At 40.9% G+C, this 22,118-nt stretch overlaps 1 protein-coding gene across 23 annotated transcripts in view; it reads left to right on the top strand.

The window, feature by feature from the left end:
* Positions 1–22,118, top strand: part of UBR5 (ubiquitin protein ligase E3 component n-recognin 5) — a 137,716-nt gene that overhangs the window by 40,923 nt on the left and 74,675 nt on the right. For 13 of the 23 annotated variants that reach the window (XM_065582226.1, XM_065582227.1, XM_065582225.1 and 10 more), the window contains 7 exons: positions 1,084–1,295; positions 8,464–8,580; positions 8,667–8,777; positions 9,533–9,687; positions 13,549–13,666; positions 14,384–14,473; positions 20,733–20,917. In XM_065582226.1, the coding sequence (XP_065438298.1) occupies positions 1,084–1,295; positions 8,464–8,580; positions 8,667–8,777; positions 9,533–9,687; positions 13,549–13,666; positions 14,384–14,473; positions 20,733–20,917 (988 nt within the window). Of the gene's footprint in view, positions 1–1,083; positions 1,296–8,463; positions 8,581–8,666; positions 8,778–9,532; positions 9,688–13,548; positions 13,667–14,383; positions 14,474–15,268; positions 15,437–20,732; positions 20,918–22,118 lie in introns of those variants that run through there. The other 10 variants (XM_065582238.1, XM_065582233.1, XM_065582237.1 and 7 more) reach the window with 4 other exon arrangements.

Below are 22,118 nucleotides of genomic sequence, written 5' to 3'. Positions count from 1 at the left end.
ACCCAAGATTTTGAGGAATTTATTGAAAGGATGATACAGTAGTGTGACCATTTCATACATGTAATTCCAATTGAATTTTATGAACATAAATGAGGTACTTAATGGGTTAAATGCATTATGTGCATGAACAAATATTCAACATTTGACATAACTCCTTCTAAATCCCTCCTTTTTTTCCCTTTCCTAAGGTTTATTCTATGTAAGACGTTACCACGAATTTTATAATCCTTATTTTCCATGCATAGTTGACTCTTGGAAAGTTAGTTTGATTACCTGATTTAAAAAATTTATCTGCATGAGCGAACTGCAGAGTACTGGCTTTAGACAGTTTGTAGGCCAATTGGAGGGGAAGCATTTTGGTAAGGAACACTTTCCTACAAGGATCCTTTTTAAAACTTGTCTGACTCTTGAAAAGTTTTCATTTGAATACTTAAAAAACAAAACAGAAAACAACAACAACAAAACCACCACCAGATATGCTTTAATTTATTAAATCCAGTCCTGTAAAATGTTGCTTTAAACAAAAGGGGTTGGATTATCAAATTTTTACAAGAGCCTTTTTAAAAGATTGCTTTGTCTTTAACCTTTTCAAGTTATTATTTTTGGGAAACTTGTTATGAGACTCTCTAATAAATACTCTTTTTTTGGCTTGCTTAAATGTATCTAACAGACGTTGTAGATTAATTAGATGTTTTTGTTATTAGAAAAACCATCATATGGTAAAACTTCAGGGCATATCGTACTATAAAACCTTAAATAACCTTGTTAAACACATTGTGGCTTTTTACCACTCTGAGTAAAAAATAAAACGTTATGCTTTCAGTAGTGTACAAACTACCTGATTTTTCTTATTTCTAGAAATAACTTTATTTCTAGTTTATCACTGATATGTTTTATATTCTAGTAATAAGTACATGTGCTTGAAAGGGTTAATATATTGAATGTTGCATGTCAGGATTTTTTTATATATCAGTATTTTAAATTTTTGTGAATAGATTTAACTGCTGTTAGTTGCATCCTGAAGGGTCTTTACTAGAGAGTGGCTTACTTTTATCCCACTGGTGTGACCCAATTGCATACCAGTTCTCCTTCTTCCCTTAGAGAGAGACTCTGAGCTGTTGCGTGAACGAGAGTCCGTTTTACGTTTGCGTGAACGAAGGTGGCTTGATGGAGCCTCATTTGATAATGAAAGGGGCTCTACAAGCAAGGAAGGGGAGCCAAACCTGGATAAGAAGAATACACCTGTTCAAAGCCCAGTCTCGTTAGGAGAAGACTTGCAATGGTGGCCAGATAAGGTATTGAGAATTTTTTTTGGCTCCTTTATATGCTTAGTACATTGCATGCAACTGATCTTATTTTTCCATAGAAATGTCTGTACTTCTGATTTCCCTGGAGAATTCTTGATTTTTTTTTGTAAGTGTGATATTGAAGTAAAATGATTCCTAATGCGCTGGTTTAGTTTTGTTTATATTATTGCTATTCATGCCCTTAAAACTGAGGTTCAATTGCCATTTGTATTCTGACCTATTTCATCTGTGTGGCTGCCACTTATGCAGGCAACAACCAGAGAAATCTCAAAGAACTTAAGCTCTCTCTTCCATGAAACAATTTCCCGTTTCCTGTTGAGTTGCACTGATGCATTGGACTGAATGGTCATATTCATGTCCAGCTCCTTTAAAAGAGGCTTGTATTTTGATTAGTTCAGTTTTTTCAATTTTGTTAATATTTATCCTGTTTTGTCATGCTTGGTTATTTAAATAAGTGAAGATCAAGAGGTGCACAAATAGTAATGAAGTATCCGTCTGGCTCTGGTAGATGGATCCACCTGCACCCCTTTATTCCATCTCCATAGGAGCCCAGGCTAACATTTCAGGTATTCTTCGAGTAGATGCAGTGTGTGTATTCCACCTAGGTATGTGTGTGCCCAATGCACTGGAGCTGGAGACCTTTTTCTTAGCTGTACAGTGCTCATGGCTGTGGTCCCTCCCCTGGCTATGAGACAGTGCTGTCCTGATCCCCTTCGGTTTCTTCTCACAGCCCATGGCTGGAGCCAGAGCTTTGTGTGGTTGTAGTCTCACAACCTCTTATTTAGTCTTAGCCTAGTTTATTGTATATAGTAAGTTAGTTAGTAGTTAGTGTTAGTTGATAGTGTCTCTTGTGAAGCCCTCACTGGAGTAAAACACTGTTCTTCGTGTGTAGGTGTGATCCCCACAGTGACCCCCACTTCGTCTCGGCGAAGCACCCCTTAAAGAGCACTGTTAGATTTGTAAATCATTTAAAAAGAGGACTCAGGTGGCGCAGGACCTTAGCCTCAAGCAGCCCCTACTTGAACAGGCCATGCGGCCTGATCTGATACCAAGGCCCTGTTAGGCCAGAGATCACCCTCTGGCTCGGAGAGCACTGTTGCCCCTCGTTCCAGGGTAGGCGCCTTGCCAGAGAGGTGGAGAAGCTGTTCTCGGTCATCGGTGCCAAGGAAGAGGTCTCATAAGACCATTCAGGACCTCTCCAGATCGCAGGGCGACTCCGCCTTCCCAAGGAAAAACGTGGACCAGCACGGAACGGTTCTACCACCAGAATGGCAGGGGTACTTCTGACGCTTCCCTATTACTGAGTGGGAAGAGCATAAACCCCATATTGTTGACTCTGGTTGTGGCCTCTGGGCATCTGCTGAGTTCAGTACCAATGAGGGAGATACCAGTACCGAATGTGTCGATGCCTGGTACACTTATGACAGCTGCAGACCTCCTCTACCTTTTGGTCCCAACCTCACTGTTGGTCCAGGACTTTCCCTGGGCTATAACCCCTCTAATGGGAGTGAGCTGCTGAACCTTCATGTCGGTCAGCACTGCATCCAGATGCTCCCCTCCCTATGGTGGGGATAGAGACAGTACCAGAATCGTGCGGAGACCTCGGCCTTGGGACCCTCTTTAGCCCTGCTGCATTTGATGCCAGAAGTGCTTCCATAGCGGCTCTCACCATCTTTGATGTCAATGTATTAGAGCACTCCCCTACTGTTGTTTGCACTGGGACCAATGCTGCCTGTGGCACCGGCATGCTCTGTACCGATGGTACTGCTTTAATCAGAGATGATGATGATTCTGGGCGATGAATGAATTTGACCTCCTGCTGGCTCAGTTGGGGTTGCTCTGCCCATGTCGCTGAGATCCCAAGGCTCTGATTCAGAGTTGGAGCCCCGCTCCACATCACCCGATGAACTCTGGGAGCCGCCAGTGGATCACTATGTCTCCCACAATTGGTGTGTGCCTCGTGGCTGGGATGGAGGTCCGTGGCCCAGCCCTTACTGGTCACCAGTGCCCAACCTTTGTACTGCTCTTTGTTCTGTTTTGACGCCAAAGTCACCTGATAGGTTGATGGTGGAGGTTTCAGCTCAACCACAAGTCCTGGCATCACTGGTCTTCCTTCCTGCAGAACTGGCAGTCTTCCCTCCTGGGTACTTTTTCGGGGAGGGAGGGGGGAGGAGACGGTTTTGGCTCACCCAAGACCTTCGTCCTCATAGCCGGATGATGCTGTGCTGCCTGGTTCATAGTCCTGTTGTTTTATCTTTTATGTCACGTAGCTGCATCCATGGGCATCCAAGCAGAGTTCCTCCAAGAGAACACGCACAAACAGTTGGACATTTTACTAGTAGTTGCTGAAGGTGGCTCCAGAGAGGAGCTTTTCACCCACGTCAACACCATGTTGCATTTGCTCGACTGTCTGGGACTCATTTTAAACACCGCAAAGTCAACCTTGGCTCCCACTCAAAAAATTGAGTTAATTGAGGCCCCGTTAGATTCCACAAGGTTGAGAGTGTTCCTGCCGACCGGCTGCTTCCAGGCTATTCAACAGCTCTGTGTCAGTCTGCAATTTCAGTCTTTCTTCTTCCTTTACCCATTCTCTCCTGTCTTCCTAGCTCAGCAGTTTTTAATCTATTTTGGGGCTTCCCACTTCTCTGGTTTATTTTCCCTCTTGCCAGGGAAAGGTAAAGAGCTTGCAGAGGTTTGTCACTTTCCATCTCTATCTGCTGACCTTGACTACCACTTCCTCCATCCTGGTACTTAGGCTGAACAGTGTGGATACTTGGAAAAACTGTTAATGTTTGAATAAGTGCATTTCAACCCATGCCTGGAATTCTAAAGTACAACCTAAACATGTAACTCTGAATTGTTAAATCAGTGCTTTTGGCCCTCTGACTTGTCTTAACAGTAGGATGAAGAAAGTCATGTAGCTCATATAGACAAAATATTTAGAAAATAATATAAAATCACTGGGATTCCGTACAGGCCTAATATTTTATTACTTACATTTAGATTGCGGTAGCACCTGAAGGCCACAACGAATTGGTGTTCCATTCTGTTTTGCTGTCCAATCTTTTAATGAACTTGAGTCCCTCCTTCAGGGAGCTTGCAGTATAAAAGACAGGACATGACAGATGGATGAGACAAACAAGCAGGCTGGGGTATAGGGAGTGAAGGTATAGGCTGGGGTATAGGGAGTGAAGGTGACAGGGTAATAAATATAAGGTGTACCCAATTCGTAGCTGTCAGAGGTTGTTGGAAATTTGCCAGTGGAATGTGTTTGTCAGAGAATGCTAATTCATCTAAATTAGAGACTATTCATTTTTTATGAGACGCAAGCAGGATTCCAATGGAATCCTATGTTTTCCTGCCAGCTTACTCACATGGCTCCTCGGCAGTCTGCCTGATGAGGAACCAGGGCTCCCCTTTAAATCTCATCTGTTGGGTTACCATGTGTAGTAAGTGAAGGCAATGTAGTAAGTAAAGGCCTAATGAAGGCCTAATGAAGCAAGGCTTCCAGGCTTCTTGCTCCTCTAGAGCTCAGAGGTGGGCTGACAAGGAGCATGGAAGTCCTGAGTGGTGTGGCTCCTTGGCAGCCCAGACTCCCAGGTGTCGAGAGTCCACAGCTCCTGGGCAGCCAGCCGATCAGATTGTCCCTGGGCTTTCCATTTTGCAGAGAATTTCAGTTTTCTGTTTTCATTCCAAATCAGAGCAAAAGCAACTTTCAGAATACCCAAATCCTCCAGTAAATGGAATTATTTTTCTCTGCAGCACTCTGGTAGCCATTCAGTAGTAGTGATAATAACTCACCATCTACCTAGTTGTTCTTGGGTTGCTCTTTTCTGTATAAAGAATACTATAATTCATGTTATATCCTCTCATACAATGCTGTATGTGTATACTTCCTAGTTAAATTTGTTACTGAATAATACCTTAACGTATTTTGGTATTGCTATATAAGATGAATTTGTAAAATAAATCTTTAACTAGTAAAACATTTACTGCTCATGTCATATGCATATTCTAGTAAATACTTCACACTCAGCTATTGTAAATGTCTTGTTTTTAATACAATTATCACAAAAGGTGAAACGTATTTACTATTTTTGAGGAAGCTTATCTTAAGTCAACATAGCATGCAATATTTCATTAATCCAGAGTTACATTTATAATTTCATATAGATTGCTATCTTTTTTTTTTAAGCAATTTTTGTAATGATATTAGATAAATAGCTCTTGCAGTTTTTTGTTTCACATGAATGAAAACTATCCATAAACATTTTGGGAAGCATGAATTAAAAAAACATATACTACCAGCAATATAGGTACATTTAAAAGTTCTGTTCTTGTCTGGTTCTGGGTCTAACCTACATAATATGGTGGCTTCTCTAGCCACAGCATGAGTGTTTAAATACAAAGAGTATATATATATATATATATATATATATATATATATACACACACCTTGAAGGTCTCTAAACCTTGCAATATTTATAAATGTTTCATCTACATTTTATAAATGACATTATTATACCATGTTACTTATGGTTTCCTGTGTGTGTAAGGGCACATCACAAAACACGTTTTAGACATTTCTTCCCTAAGGATTTTAAAACATTCATTTGAGGAAAAATGCACAAAATTAAGGATGAGTTATGAAGGTAAGAGTGTATTGTTGCTCAGTGCTCATTTTATACACTTGCGTGTTTATAAACAATTCCTCTGGCAATTTAATGTGCTTGAATGTCCTGGGGGCAAAAAAAACCTAATATTTTTAAACTACTAGAACCTAAATGGATATAGGAACTCACAACATGGCAGTTGATTTGCAGTCAGTATCCAGTGAAAGAAACCATCTGATCTTTTGGAAGAATTTTTGGTTTTTCATATAATGGAAAAAAAAAGATCAGATTATCTGCTGAATCTGTGTTACATAATAGTATATTACTATACATATTGTCTACATCATGCGAAATGCACTTTTATTTATATTTATGTATTCATAAATTTATATAATACTATAAAGATGCAACTTTTAAAGCATATGCAAAAAGGGGAAGTGTGATGGCTTTAATGTCCAGCCTTAACCTCTGACTCCCTCATCCTTATTGTTGTATTTGCTCTTTGGGGAGTGGGGAAAATTCTTTAGAGAGAGAGAGAGCGAGAAAGAGAAATCTGAGCTACTCAGTTTGCTTGCTAAAATAGCCTCATTAAGAAATGGCTCCATCTTGAAAATTTTTGGAAGAACTGATTTTCCAGTTGAGGAACTTATTTTAAAACTTTTATAATTTTAAACCATCAGAACCAATTTAATAATAAAATCAACCTGTCCTCAAAATGCCAACCCCCTCTCCCAAAAAACCCCAAACCAAAACCTGGTTTGATGTTTAAAACCTTAGTTTTGCAAAACAAGCTAAATCAAAGAAAATTAATCTTAATTTTAAAGTTGGAAGACTATCCTGAACTGAAAAGGTCTTAAATCCCACTGCTGTTTTTTTTAAATTCTATCACCCTGTGCATGAAATTGACAAATTAACGCCATAATCCTGTAGTCAGATCTGCATAGGCAGGTCTTCTTTACCTGCATGGAGTTCTCTTTCAAGACACTGGGGATCTGTTTGGACACAGAAGTCTACCCATGTGGCTTTGACTGCGGGATCCAAGTCCTAAAATGTCTATTACTTTAAAACTGCTGAATGTCTTTCTTCTAATGTCTTGAACCTTACACCTTGAGCTATGTAAAAGTCAAGTATGATGTTTTCTTGCTTAAAATATTTTGACTTTTAACAAAAAAAAAAAAAAAAATTAATAAGATAGGATATCTTGGCCCCTTTCCCTCCCTCCCTCCCTAGCCATGCTTGTATAATTTTAAAATAGCCAAACACATTTTGCTGAAACTTAAACTTAAAATACAAATAAAAATTCTCAGGGATGAGACAGAACATGAAAATTTCAGTCCCAAAAGAGGGAGCCTTGGCAAACTAAAGAAAATAGGGCTAAACTGGATAAGAACAGCACCTTTAAGTAATAGTATGTAAAGGTGCACATACTGGGTTGTGGTACTGAGACAATAATAGAATTTAAAATTAAGGGAACACTGACAACTTGGGTGGGTTTTAATTTATTATCTTAAAAAAATTCTTGATCACCCTTTAAATGATATATTTTGAATTAAAAAAAAAAACTTTAAAAATAAATACAGATGCAGGCAAACTTGTAGAAGGGTGAGAGACTCAAAGGCGATAAGAGCTCATGCCCAGCCTTGTTTCCAACTCCCCTTTTCTGTGTACGCACATCTGCCTGCTACTTGTCCATTCAGCTCTCTTCCCGTTACTCATCACCATACTCCAGCAAGGTGTGAAGAAAGGCACTTTCCATCACCAAAAATGTAATTGACTGTCCACAAAGGTGCTGTCAAATATATAATGTAAAAGAGACTTCAAATATATTTTTCTCAAATCTTGTGGTTATGGTATTTTTAGTAGTCACTGATAACAGTAATGGGTGCAAAAATTTCCACATGGACATGGGACTTTTCCAAACTGATAAGTGTCCTATTAGGGGCAGAATTTATCTGTAACATTTAAATATCCTTCCTTTTGTATCTTTGGGTACGTCTACACTTACCGGAGGGTCCGGCGGCAGGCAATTGATGTTCTGGGATCGATTTATCGCGCCTGGTTTAGCTTCCCTGCCGCGTCTGGACCCGCGGTAAGTTCGGACTAAGGTACTTCGAATTCACGTAGCTGAATTTGCGTACCTTAGTCCGAAGTGGGGGGTTAGTGGGGACCAAGCCTTTAAGCCAAAAACCACATGGTCATAAATATTTTGTGGCTGTGAATTGAATTTTTTTAATGTGATTGGCAAATTGTGATATTACTGAACTGAAGGAAAATAACTTCCTGAATAAAAGATCTTGAATATTTCATTATTTGTTTCTGAAAGCATGATCAGCTTCAGGCAACACATTAGATACTTTTTTTACTACTGAATTTTAAATTCAATGGAACTCTAATAGTACAGATGTCTTGATTAAAATTTCGGTAGCCATTATAAGCTCTGTTTTGCAAACTTGACATTTGTTATGTTTATTAAAATCTGCTGTTACTCAAAAGGTTTTAGTTTATAGCACTGCCATTTTAGACTTCATCTTTTTCATTTGTAGGATGGAACAAAGTTTATTTCTATTGGAGCTCTGTATTCTGAGCTTGTGGCAGTTAGCAGTAAAGGGGAACTTTATCAGTGGAAATGGAGTGAATCAGAGCCTTATAGAAATGCACAGGTACTGTACATCCTTAAATCTATCGTTAAAATAATTCTGTATGTATGAATTTTTATAAAATAATAACCTCTTTTATGCTTTCAAAGAATCCTTCATTACATCATCCACGAGCAATGTTTTTGGGGTTAACCAATGAAAAGATAGTGCTCCTTTCTGCAAATAGTATCAGAGCAACTGTAGCCACAGAAAATAACAAGGTATGAGATTCTTTTCTTTGTTGTTGAGTTCATGATTAAACTTCTGGGGTTTTTTCAGCCGCTCTTTTGCTCTATGAAGAATAAGTAAACCAAAGTCTGCAGCTATAAGTCAGTAGTATAAATTAATTTCATTATAAAGATCATATTGAATAATCTTTGTTGACGGGTTCAGCTTTCATAATTGTCTTCTTTTGTACTATAGCAATTTAAATCAAAAGCAGTTCTGAGGTCTTTCTGTGAGCAAAGATTAAAAGGTAGTGCCAACCTCCAGGGACTCTTAAGCAATGAAAGGCTGTCCATCTTATCAAATTGCCAAAAACTGTTAATTTTTTATTGCTGCCCTGAAATCTAAGGTTAGAGAGGCCTAATTCTGGAATGGAGTTGGAGTTGTAGCAAAAAATATTAAGGATTTAAAGATTTTTGAGCTCCAAATACAGTAAAACAGTAAGTTTGTTTTGACCAATAATAGATGAATCCCAAAAGGTATAGAGTTCAAATGCGGTTTGGGTAAATATCCAAATTTGATGAAATCCTTTGACAGCAATACCCCTTCAGTGTTTTGGTACTTTCATTTTCTGGCTGAGACCAGAACTGGAAGGGAAAATTATCCAGATAGATCAAAACTTTAAAGGGCCAGTTCTAAAACTGGAGTGAAGGTTGGGGTGCTGATACTTTCCCCAAACTGATTATCCTGAAAAATGTAAAGAGTTTGTTTAGGATGCAGTGTTGTTTTTTCCCCCTCCCCTTCCTTTTAGGTTGCTACCTGGGTGGATGAAACTCTAAGCTCTGTAGCTTCTAAATTGGAACACACTGCACAGACCTACTCAGAGCTGCAGGGAGAACGGATAGTTTCATTACACTGTTGCGCTCTTTATACCTGTGCTCAGCTAGAGAACAACTTATACTGGTGGTAAGTATATATGGTATTGAATAATTAGTCCAAAAGTATCTGCAAACCCATTATAATGACGTGCACTGCAAAGAAACTTCATGTTATAGTTCTAGTGATGAAGTTCTGTCACTCCACTTTCGTGGCTTATACTATCCTTGAGGGAAGTATTTGAATTATTGCACACTCTGATTACAAAAGAGGAAAGATATTGTACCTAAAGCATTGGACCTGGCGGGAATAAAAAGATCTGGGTTTTATTCCTGGCTCTGCCACAAACTTCCTGTGTGACCTTGAGGAAGTAATTGAAATTGTCTTTTTTTTATTTTGTAAAATGGGATACTGTGATACTTTGATGTTAAATTCATTAGTATTCAGATAGGATAGTGATAGAAAAGTTGATACAAAAAATTATTATAGACTGGTTTTGCTAATCGTGCTGTGAAACATAATGAACGCTGTAAAACTGATACCACTTTTGTATTGTAGCTGAGGAGCAGCTATATAATACAATGAGGTGCCACTGACTGAGGTGTCCAGGTTCTAGACATGCCTATAAAGATATACTTTCATCATTGGATTCTGATGACTGACTGCATAGAGTATGAAAGCCTTACTAAGAGCTACACAATTTAGGACATTAGACTGAGACTGTGCAATATAGATAATGAAGAAAATTGTCTTGTCAAGTTGGGTTGTCATCTGCAGATCCAGATAATAGAGTTGTTCTTATAGGGAAAAAAAATGCTTGTTGGCTGAGTGTTTTCCCCCGGCGTTACATAGTTTCACAAAGTAGTTTTAATATATGTTGTACCTTTCAGGCCTTTTCAAATAATATAGAAAACAAACTTACCTGTGTATGGTGTCATTTTTTCTCCCGTAGTGCTCTGTGGCTAGAATGTTAGTCAGTTTGATTCACAAACTATATTGCTGGCTTAAATGCATGCTGAAAAATTGGATGAAATAACCCCCCATAAATTGCTGAAACATTGTTAAAACATTTCTATTTGTAAAACTTCATTGAGTTTTTAAAATGTCAAGTTTTCTGTACATAAAAAGGTAGAAGTTGATGATTTTTCCAAGCATGTAAAAAAATGAAAATACATTTCTAATTACAATGAGTTGACATGCATATCAGTGCCCACCCTGTTTTATCTGTGCTTCACTTAAGAGTTATGCAAAATCTAAACAAGACTTGCTTACAGTGGCAGGGATCTCAAGTAGCTTTTGTTATAGTGGAGTTAAATACTCACTGACCAATTATTTGCAAGCACTGAAAGTTTGAGATACTAAATATCTTTCTGATTGGCTTCTGGTCAATCTTTAGCAAATACCCCCAAACAAAATCGCAGCCAAATATATGAGGAAACCGTGTTTTACTCCTAATTTTGAAATTTGGGGCAGAGCGGTGGTAGAAATCACAACTTTCTGATTTTTTTTTCTCTTGAGTGTAAAACCAACTGTTTAGTAATGTCATCGTGAACACAGTTCATTCTAGAGCATCATTCAGCATGGCAACCAGTAAACCACAACTTTGTGGGGACCTGAATACTGTAAACTTTTGCATGCCTTATCTTTTTTGAATAATCAGCCCATTGTATTTAAGAGGTTGTATGGTATACTTTTGAAAAATTAACTATAAATTTAATTATCCTGCAGGGCCCATCACTACTTAGGTATGTTTAACTTGAATATTGATAACCATGTATTTGTCATCTGATTATGGAGTCATAAGTGTCTATTAATCATAAGTCTTTTTCCAAAAAAATCGAAATTGCTGACAGGCATGGTAGAGAGCATCTCATGCTGTTTATACTGTGGCTAGGCTATGGTATAAAGGTGTCTTCTATGTAAATCATATTATCTAAATAAAATTGGCTTAACTCTTTGAAAACCACACTTTGTATCAGTGTACACACAGTTAACCACCTCTAGCTTTATAGTCTAAGGTTATAACTTGACTTGCTAAAATCAAGGTAAGGGTGTTAGATTGATCCAGCTACAACTCAAATGAAAATCCTAACTCCTTTGGGGGGGGGAGAAAGTATCTAGATGAGGAAAAAGTATGATGACTTGGAAATCACACTTAGGCCATGGCCACACCAGGACAAAGTGTTGTTTAACCCGTGCTTTAAAAAAAATACAATCTCACAACACCACTCTTTTCTCCAGTAAAGAAAAGGCTGTGGGCTTTGGGAATTGTTGCCAGTCATGGTGAGGACAGCCTCAGTATGTTTAGGGACTGATTGCCAAAGAGAGTTGGTATTTGCAAGTTAATTGTTTTTGCATTTCAAGAAAATTGTTTCAAGTTGTACTTGTTACCTGATTTACCCTTGGTGCATGTATCCTTGCTACTATCCAGAGCTGATCCTGGTTTTGAGTACAGAGTAGAGCACTAAAAACCCATATACAAAAAGCTCTTGTGGTGTTTACGTAGAGTTCCAGTGGGGAGAATATTGTAATTGCTTCTCATCCTCAATCTCTTGAATGGCTTCACATCTTCCATCTGCTGAGTTGTCAGGCTGGTGTGACAATGTAGTATTTTTAAAATATATTTAAACAACTTCACCTTGTTCTTTTGTTGAGCTAGATCCAAAATGCCATTATGATCAGATGATTTGAAATCGGCCTCTTTTTCCTGAATGTATCTCTGTATAGTGCAAATTATATCTGCATTAAACATTGAAGGCACTGCAAGTGGTGTTCCTTCCTTGTTTCTTTAGCAGAATTGCAAAGTGAGTTTGATTCTATATTCTATATTGTGGTATAGAAAGCAGGACAAAAAATTTAGATTTTTAAATAGCATGTTGAGTTTTCAGTACAGGCAGTTTAAAAAAAATTATTTGTAAAGTGAGCATTTTGATATAAGAGTGTTTGAGAGTGAGGTGGAGTGAATATGGGACAGCAAGATGTCACTTTTGCTGAGGGCTTTTGGCAGAGTTGTGTTTTACCATGCCTTCCATTTAAGGGCTTGTTTATACACTACCAAGTTTTGTTGACCGAACTTATGTTGACACCCAAAAGTCGACTAAACAAAAATCGCCAAAGGGTATTTGCTACCTCTGACAGATCATGTCCACATTGGGGACACCATCATCAACAGGGTGAGCAATGCACCGTGGGTATGTATCCCACAATGCAGTGTTGTGGGAAGGAAGAGCTGATCGCCCCGCATCTTGGGATTTTCTCCAAGTTCTTTCACAGCCCCCTCAGCTGTGGAGAGCAGCATCATAGCAGCTCTGTTCTACTCCCCCTTCAGCAGCAGTCTGCCTGCTGCTGTGTTCCTAGTGCAGGGCAGAACAGGAGAATTCCAATGATTTGCTCTTTGTTCCCCAACTGGAGCAGCACACAGATACTTTCAGGAGCTTTGAAAGGGGAGGGGCACGTGCCTGCAGGGCAGCAGAGATCAAAACACTGAGCAGAGCAGTCAGGGCAGGCATTGTGGGATACTGGCAGAAATCAGTTCTGTTAGGGTGACCAGACAGCAAATGTGAAAAATCGGGATGGGGGTGGGAGGTAATAGGAACCGATAGAAGAAAAAGACCCAAATATCAGGACTGTCCCTATAAAATCGGGACATCTGGTCACCCTAATTTCTGTTACCGAAACAATCAGCAGTGTCTACACTGGCTCTTTGTCGACAATAAAGGGAGGGGAAAAGACAAAAGTCTCTCATGGGGTGGAAGTTTATTGTCGACAAAACTGGGCATTTTTCATAAGAAAAATCCCATTGTCGTGTGTATGCTCTTGCTGTTTTGTCACCAAAAGGCAGTTTTTGGCGACAAAACTTGCTAATGTAGACAAGCCCTAAGTTGTAGACTTGAGAAGCTCAAGACACTTCTTTTGTAGTTCTTGGTTTAATAATTTGTTTTCTTTCCTTAGGGGAGTAGTTCCTTTTAGCCAAAGGAAGAAGATGCTAGAAAAGGCCAGAGCAAAAAATAAAAAGCCCAAGTCTAGTGCTGGCATCTCTTCAATGCCAAATATCACAGTTGGCACGCAGGTAAGTACAACCACTGTATAGTGAGCTGTCTTAAGTGTTTTGGGAGGGGGATACAGTTGTCAAAGAATATCAGGCGCCATTCTCCATGTACACTAAAGCCTTTTCTGTGCACAAAAGTTGTATCACTTTTACTATAGTGGTATAGTTAAAGTGCTGCAACCCCCTACGTGTCGATGCAGTTATGCTGGTATAGCTTATTCCAGTAAATTTAGAGGAACAAGCTGTCACACTTCCAGTTAACTGCACCTCTGACCGCTTCCTGGTATCCCTGAGGGCACTCCACTTAGGGACGGATAGAGGCCTGAGACCTGTCGCAGGATGGGATCCCATGATCCTTTCTTCCCAGACTGGGGACTTAAGCTGCAAGTTTCTGCAATTTATTGTGATTATCTCATCAGGTGTGACTTTAGTTCAGCACCTGCAGTCCTGTTTCAGGGACAATGACAGGGTTAACCGGTGATCAGACAGCTCTCATAAAAAGTGCTGTTTATTCAGAATAAAAGCATTACAAAGAAAACATCTTATATGCATGTCTGGTGACTGCTTGGTCAGTTAATCTCCCACATAGGGACCCTAATAGGACTAATGTACTTTAGGCCTTTTCTGCAGGGCCTGCCTCTCTTGTTCACAGTCTCATGTTTGTTCTTGGTTTGAGTGTGAGTGACTCCTCTGTTCATGGCTGATATTTTATACCATTTTAAGTTCTTTGTCTCCCAGGCCTCTTACCAGCTCAAACCAGTATATGTTACTTCCCTTGAGGGAGATGGGGACGAAACTTCCACAGACTTGTTACTTGTTGTTTCACCGGTGAGGATTAGCATCAGTTATTCCTCAGTGACTTCAGTTCTTGCAGAAAACCCTTTAGTTCACCTGTTGAGTCAATAATACAAATAACATTTAAAATTGATGCAGCTGTTTTTGAGTATTCCATGTGCCCATAACATCTGTCACATCTCAATGCAATAGATAGGGCCCTACCAAATTCATGGTCCATTTTGGTAAATTTCACGGTCATAGGATTTAAAAAATCTTAAATTTTGTGGTTTCGCATATTTAAATCTGAAAGTTACTGGTGCTGTAACAGTGGGGTTCCCAACCCAAAAGGAGGCTGTGAGGGGGTCAGAAGGTCATTGTTGGGGATGGAGTTGTGGTATTGCCATCCTTAATTCTGCACTGCTGCTGGCGGTGGCGCTGCCTTCAGAGCAGCCCAGCAGACACCAAGCTCTGAAGGAAGCACAGAAGTAAGGATGGCAATACTATGAACCCTCTACAATAGCCACATTTCTCAGAGGAGACCAGCTTTCACGGTCCCTGACACGTTTTTCACGGATGTGAATTTAGTAGGGCCCTAGCAGTAGCCTTTGAATATTCAGTGTTTCCAAAGTATCACGTGTCAAATAAGCTATACCAGTATAAGGCATCTTTATACCGGTATAACTACATCCAGTGAAGGGGTTGTATAGATTTTACTACTTTGTTTAGAAAAGTGGATTAAAAAAGTAGAAGGGTACAAAATCAACATGGCATACACGTTGAATAGATTTAAAAACTGGCAAACTCTGGGTCTCGAAATGTAATTGTAAATAGGAAATCATCATTGAATGTCTGTTTCTGGGGGGGGGGGTCCTACAGGGATCAGTTCTTGGCCCTATGCTATTTAACATTTTCATCAATGATCTGGAAGAAAACACAAAATCATTATTGATAGAGTTTGCAGATGAGACAAATTCGGGGAGTGGACAGGTCACTGGTAGAGGCTTGGATTGTTTGGTAAGCAGAGCACAAGTAATGTGTTTTAATGTGGCTAAATGTAAACATATGTCTAGGAACAAAGAATGTAAGCCATACTTATGGAATCTGGGACTCTAGCCTGGGAAGTGGTTCTGAAAAAGATTTGGGGGTCATGATGGATAATTAACTAAACATGAGCTCCCAATGCAATGCTGTGGCCACAGGGGGAAATATGATCATTGGATGCGTAAACTAGAGATTCTCGAGTAGGAGTAAAGAGATGGTTATGCCTTTGTGTTTGTTACTGGTGCCACTGCTGGAATAGTGTCCAGCTTTGAGGTCCACAATTCAAGAAGGATGTTGATAAATTGGAGAGGGTTCAGAGAAAAGTCACGTGAATGATATTAAAGGATTAGAAAACCTGTCTTATAGTGATGGGTACAAGGAACTCAATCTATTTACTAGGGCTATTGATTAATTGCAGTGAACTCATGATTAACTCAAAAAGATTAATTGTGTTTAATGGCCGTTTTAATTGCACTGTTAAACAATAGAATACCAATTGAAATTTCTTAAATATTTTGGATATTTTTCTACATTTTCAAATATTTATTTCAATTACAATACAGAATACAAAGTGTACAGTGCTCACTTTATATTATTTTTATTAAATATTTGCACTGTAAAAACAATAAAGGAAATAGTATTTTTCAGTTCACCTTATACAAATACCGTAGTGCAAGCTATTTATTGTGAAAGCACAACTTACAAATGTAGATTTTGTTTGTTTGTTACATACTCTGGGTTAATTAATAAGTAAAAAGTGATTTTATTAAATACAGAAAGTGGTTCCAAGTAATAGCAGACAGAACAAAGTGAATTACTAAGCAAAATAAAATAAAACATGCAAGTCTAAGACTAGTATAGTAATAAAACTGTATACAGATAAAATCTCACCCTCAGAGATGTTTCAGTAAGTTTATTTCACAGACTGGATGCCTTCCTAGTCCTGGGCACAATCCTTTCCCCTGGTACAGCCCTTGTTCCAGCTCAGGTGGTAGCTAGGGGATTTCTCTTGATGGCTGACCCCTTTGTTCTGTTCCACCCACTTGTATAACTTTTGCATAAGGTGGGAATCCTTTGTACCTCTGGGTTCTCACCCCTCCTTCTCAATGGAAAAACACCAGGTTAAAGATGGATTCCAGCTCAGGTGACATGATCACATGTCACTGTAAGACCCCAAGCCTTCATTCCTTCCAGCCTGACTCACAGGAAGGCCTGCCTGCAAACAGAGCCATCCACAGTCAATTGTTCTGGTTGATGGGAGCCATCAAGATTCCAAACCACCATTAATGGCCCACACTTTGCATAATTACAATAGGCACAGATCCTCATCCTCTCCTTACTGGTCGCCAAAGAGGGTCTGTCTGCAGGCTCAGGCATCTACAGCTCCACCCTGGTCACCGGGAAGGCAATGGTCCAAGTCGGAAGGGGAGTTCAGCTCCTCACTGATAAAAGGCTAATCGCCATTGGTGCGCCTCCTGCGGCAGCGGCATGGAGGCAGGGGCAGTGGCCTGCTCATTGTCAGTATTGGAACCCGTGAGGTGTACCTGTTATGCTGGTCTCGTACTCCCACTGTTCCTCCCAGGCCACTTCAGACAAACTGCTTTTGGCACAGCTGGCACCGGAGTCAGAGCACAGTGACGAATCCAATGTGGGTGCGACACAGCAAGCCCTGATGCCCAAGGAGCTGTCCCCAGATGAGCAAAGGGATGCCGCTCTTCCCCCGTGATGCAGTTGTCTTTGTCATCTCCGGATGAAGGTGACAGGCCCCTTGCAAAACGAGCAGCCCACCCGATGACTTGGAGGTCAACCTGAACTTGGAGGTCAAGGAGCTAGAGGAGGAGTCTGATGACCTCTTTAATGTCATACTCTTCTCCACCCCGGCCCGGGTCCCTTTGCCCGTCCACCCAGGGGTCCTGAAAATTGTTACGTCTTTGTGGAGACCCCCCTCTTCCGTTCCACCTTCCTCTGAGAAGGCGGAAAAGAAGTGCTATGTCCTGGCAAATACTTGTATACCCACTTTCCAGCGCGGTCCCTGGTTGTGTCCACCATCAACAAAAGGGCCAAGCGAGCGGCACACAGGAAAATAAAGATGCCAGGAGGCTGAACCTATTTGGCAGGAAAATGTATTCAACAGCCAGCCTGCAATTTTGGATGTCTAACAATCGGGCCCTGCTAGGCAGGTACAATATCAAACTGTGGGACTCCATCAGCAAGTTCAAGGAGGGCCTTCCACAGGAGTTTGCCACCTTGGTGGTGGCGAGAAACGCTCTCCAGATGGTCTGGGATACTACGGAGTTGGTGGCCAGGGTAGTTACCTCTATGGTGGTCATGAGCTGCAGCTCCTGGTTGCAATCCTCTGGCCTGTCCCAGGAGATGCAGACTACCCTTCAGGACCTCCTGTTTGAGGGAGCAGGGCTCTTCTTGGAGTTGACTGAGGCACAGCTCCACGGCCTTAAAGACTCCTGTGCCACCCTCTGTTCCTTGGGCCTGGAAACCTCTCAGTAGGTTAGAAAGCTGTTACATCTCCCGCCTCCTCCGTTGAGGTCTTGGGATGTCCCCCAGTCCAGCTCCTACAGGAAGAAGGACAGAGACAAATGGTTTAAGTGGCTGCACCCTTCGTTTTCCCATTCCTCTTCCCAGGCTGGTTCTTTCAGAGGCCAAAGAAGCCAGAAGCAGGCATTTTGAGGATCCGGGAGATTGGTACGCTGCCTTTGACTTAAAGGATGTGTATTTTCATATTTCCATTTTACCGGGGCATAGGCGTTTCCTCCGTTTTGTGTTGGACCACCGCCATTTTCAATTCACGCACTGCCCTTCAGTCTCTCGTCAGCCCCAAGGGTGTTACAAAGTGAATAGTGCCAGTGGCTACTTACCTGAGGCACTGAGGTGTGCAAATTTATCCATACCTCGACGACTGGTTAATTAATAAAGGGCTGATCCCAGGAATCAGGTGCAGTGTCCTCTCGATCTGGTTTGCTCCACCAATCACGACCTGCGGTGGTTAGTAAATGAGAAAAAGTCAACCTTAGTTCCAGCACACAGATTAGAGTTCATCAGAGCAGTCCTCAACTCTATTCAGGCCAGGGCCTTCTTCCCTCAGACCTGGTTCCAGATCATGGCGGACCTGATCTTGTGTGTGTAAGCCTACCTTCTCACCGCCGTTCATGTGTGCCTGCAGTTGTTGGGCCACATGGTAGCCTGTACTTGCATGATCCGACATGCACGGCTCCACCTCAGGCCGCTACAGGCGTGGCTGCCTTCAGTCTGTGTTCCCAACAGAGACAGCACAGACCATGTGGTCAAGTTCCTGGAATACATCCTGTTATCACTTGCATGGTGGAAAAATTCTGCATCGGCGTTGGAGGGAGTTCCGTTCATGGCCCTCTCTGTTGGTTACCCTCGTCTCTGATGCTTCGGACCTGAGATGGGGAGCCCACCTGGGCAATCTCAGGACGCAAGGTCATTGGTCCCATCTTGATCGTTCCCTACACATCAATGTCAGGGAACTCAGAGCAGTCTGCTTGGCCTGCCATGCCTTCCTACCTCACTTAACATCTGCCTGCCTGGTCTCTGAGATTAGGGCTCTTACCTCAGAACCGCCCTATATGGGTTTTACAAAGATAAGGTCCAGCTGCAGCCACACCCGGCTTTCCTGCCTGAGGTGGTCTCAGTTTCATACAGGCCAGAACATTTACTTACCTGCTTTTTTTCCAAAGCAGCATAAGTCAGGAGGAGGAGTGTAGGTTGCATTCCCTAGATGTCAGGATGGCGCTAGCCTTCTACATTGAAAGGACTAAGCTGTTCCGCAAATTGGCGCAATTGTTCGTCATGGTGGTCGACAGGATGGAAGGTTGTCTAGAGCCTGCTCAAAGAATTTCTTCTTGGTTCACTGCCTGCATTTGCTGCTACTACGATCAGGCAAGGATGCCTCCGGCAATCGTGACCGCCCATTCAACCAGAGTGCAAGCCTCTTTGGCAGCTTTCCTAGCCCAAGTGCCTATCCAGGACATCTGTCAGGTGGCCATCTGGTCGTCCATCCACACGTTAACGTTCCATTACACACTTACCCAGCTGGCCTGGGGCAATGCTGGTTTCGGTGGAGCAATGTTGCAAGCCGCAAGTCTGTGAACTCCGTGCTCACCTCCAAGGATACTGCTTGTGTGTCCCCCTAGAATGGAATTGACATGAGCAAACACTCGAAGAAAAATGGTTACCTACTTTTCATAACTGCTGTTCTTCAAGATGTGTTGCTCATGTCCATTTCGTTACCCGCCCTCCTGCCCCTGTGGCAGAGTTGCTGGCAAGAAGTAACTGAGAGGGCATAGGGTCGTCAGCACCGAATATACTGGCGCATGAGCGCAGCACTCAAGTGCGCGCCGCAGCTGACCCTGTGGAAAAAATCTGACTGTGCACATGGGCGCGCACGCACCTAGAATAGAATGGACATGAGTAATCCATCTTGAAGAACACTAACATGGCTACCACTCTGAAACCTGTCACCATGCATTTTTTTTGTGTTTTGAATTTTAACTAATTGCACTCTACAAATTCACTAGGAGTATAGAACAAACAATACAGATGAGGTAGCTTAATCTACAACTGTTTTATTTCTTTAAAATTTATGTACATGAGCTTTGCCCCAGGGGTAGCTATTTGTCCATAATTCAATTTGGATTGCTTTAAAAAGTAGTAAAGAACGTATTATGGGCTGTAGGACTAAACACTTGATGTACTCTACTGAGAATACTGCTTTATAAGTCATTCAGTATTAGGCTCTGATCTGGCAAATGCTTAGTTTACTCATATAAGCATTTGCCAGATTGGGGCCTGAAAAGGTCTGAAAACAACCTAAGACTCTCAGCATCACGTGCTGTGTGATTATGATAACTGTGCTAGTCACACAGCCAGAACAGCCTCTTTCCAAGGAGCTGCTGCTTGGTCCTTATTGACTCCCCAGGGGAGGGTGGCACTCTTCTAGGAACATTTTTTTCCTAGCATTCTTTTCTGAGGCTGGCCCTTTAAGGTTATAGTTACTTGGTAAAGTCATATTTGAAATGGCCATTTTGCAGCTAGCAACTGCTGGTTGCATCTGCACCTATTGTGTCCACTCCTCCCCTAAAGTTTTCCCTTTCTAATTGCTGAGGAAATGAGACACTTTCACAGAGATATATGTATGTTCAATGTTTGCTTGTACTCTTATCTGAATCAATATCATTCTTTGTCTGATCTTACATAGATGAATATTTCTATTTCTAACTCTTGTCTGTAGGTGTGCCTGAGAAATAATCCCCTTTATCATGCTGGAGCTGTGGCTTTTTCAATTAGCGCTGGAATTCCTAAAGTGGGTGTCTTAATGGAATCTGTTTGGAATATGAATGATAGCTGTAGGTTCCAGCTTCGATCACCAGAGAGCTTGAAAAACATGGAGAAAGCTAGCAAAACTACTGAGGCAAAGTAAGTGCACTAAAAAGAATCTGAATGTATTTTTCGAGTGAAAATTTACTAGTTTGGTGTAGTATTAATTGAGATACCGATTAATTGATACTGGCAATCATGAGTTTGCATCAAACTTGTATGAAGTTTCTGCCAGACTCTGATGAAATTAAACAAAATCCTCATAGTTTCTGCAGGCTGCTGCTGCTGTGAGATCTTTCCTAACGTCACTGATGGAGATTACCTGGCAAATAACTATTCAGTAAAATGGATTATTTTAGGGGTAATGAGTGAGTGACACAAACCACTTACATAGTAGAACCTCCACGTTATGAACACCTCGGGAATGAAGGTTGTTTGTAACTCCTGAAATGTTTCTAACTCTAAATAAACGTTATTCTTTCAAAAGTTTACAATTGAACATTGATTTAATACAGCTTTGAAGCTTTACTATGCAGAAGAAAAAGGCTGCTTTCCCTTCAATTTTTTAGTAGTTTACGTTTAACACAGTACTGTACTGTATTTGCTTTTTTTTTTTTAGTCTCTGCTGATGCCTGATTGTGTACTTCTGGTTCCAAATTAGGTGTGTGGTTGACTGGTCAGTTCGTAACTCTGGTATTTGTAACTCCGGTTCTAGTGTATTCTTTAACATTAAATAGATGGTGTTAGAAACATAGCAGCATATGAGAAAGAAGACTGTCTTGTGAAGAATCTCAGGATAACTGAATCTAAAGGAGGAATTATCAGTGATAGGGATCAGGGTAGGCAGGCAAGCAAACAGACATGACAGTGCTACTTGTTGAAACTACTAAACCATTAAAAAAAACTATTATTAAAAAAAATAAGAGACTTTCATAGGGGCGTTATTGGTGATTCCAGTGTTCTCTAGTATCAGTAGGATTGCTTGATGTGAGAGGGAAAACAGACTGTTGGGATAACTGAGTTGTTAATGTCAGGCGGTCTGACTAAGAGACCATAGGGTTACTGAACACCATATTTATGCTTCAGTCTAGTTCAGCCAGTAAATTTTGTTCTGGAATTAGAGAGAGGAAGAGAGCGGCCTATTTACCTATTGGGTCACTTGACTGTGCTCATCTCTTCTCTTTACCCTGCTCACCTTGAAAATCAATACATTAATACATTTTTTTAACTTCATAGTACTTATTTGAAAACTTCCAAAAATTAACGGACTTATCATTTTTGATAAGGTTTTGAGCTTGCC

This window comes from Chrysemys picta, chromosome 2, assembly GCF_011386835.1.
Source record: "Chrysemys picta bellii isolate R12L10 chromosome 2, ASM1138683v2, whole genome shotgun sequence".
Classification (NCBI taxonomy): domain Eukaryota; kingdom Metazoa; phylum Chordata; order Testudines; family Emydidae; genus Chrysemys; species Chrysemys picta.
Note: the sequence above shows the minus strand (reverse complement) of the source record. Positions and strands in the feature narration are given on the sequence as shown.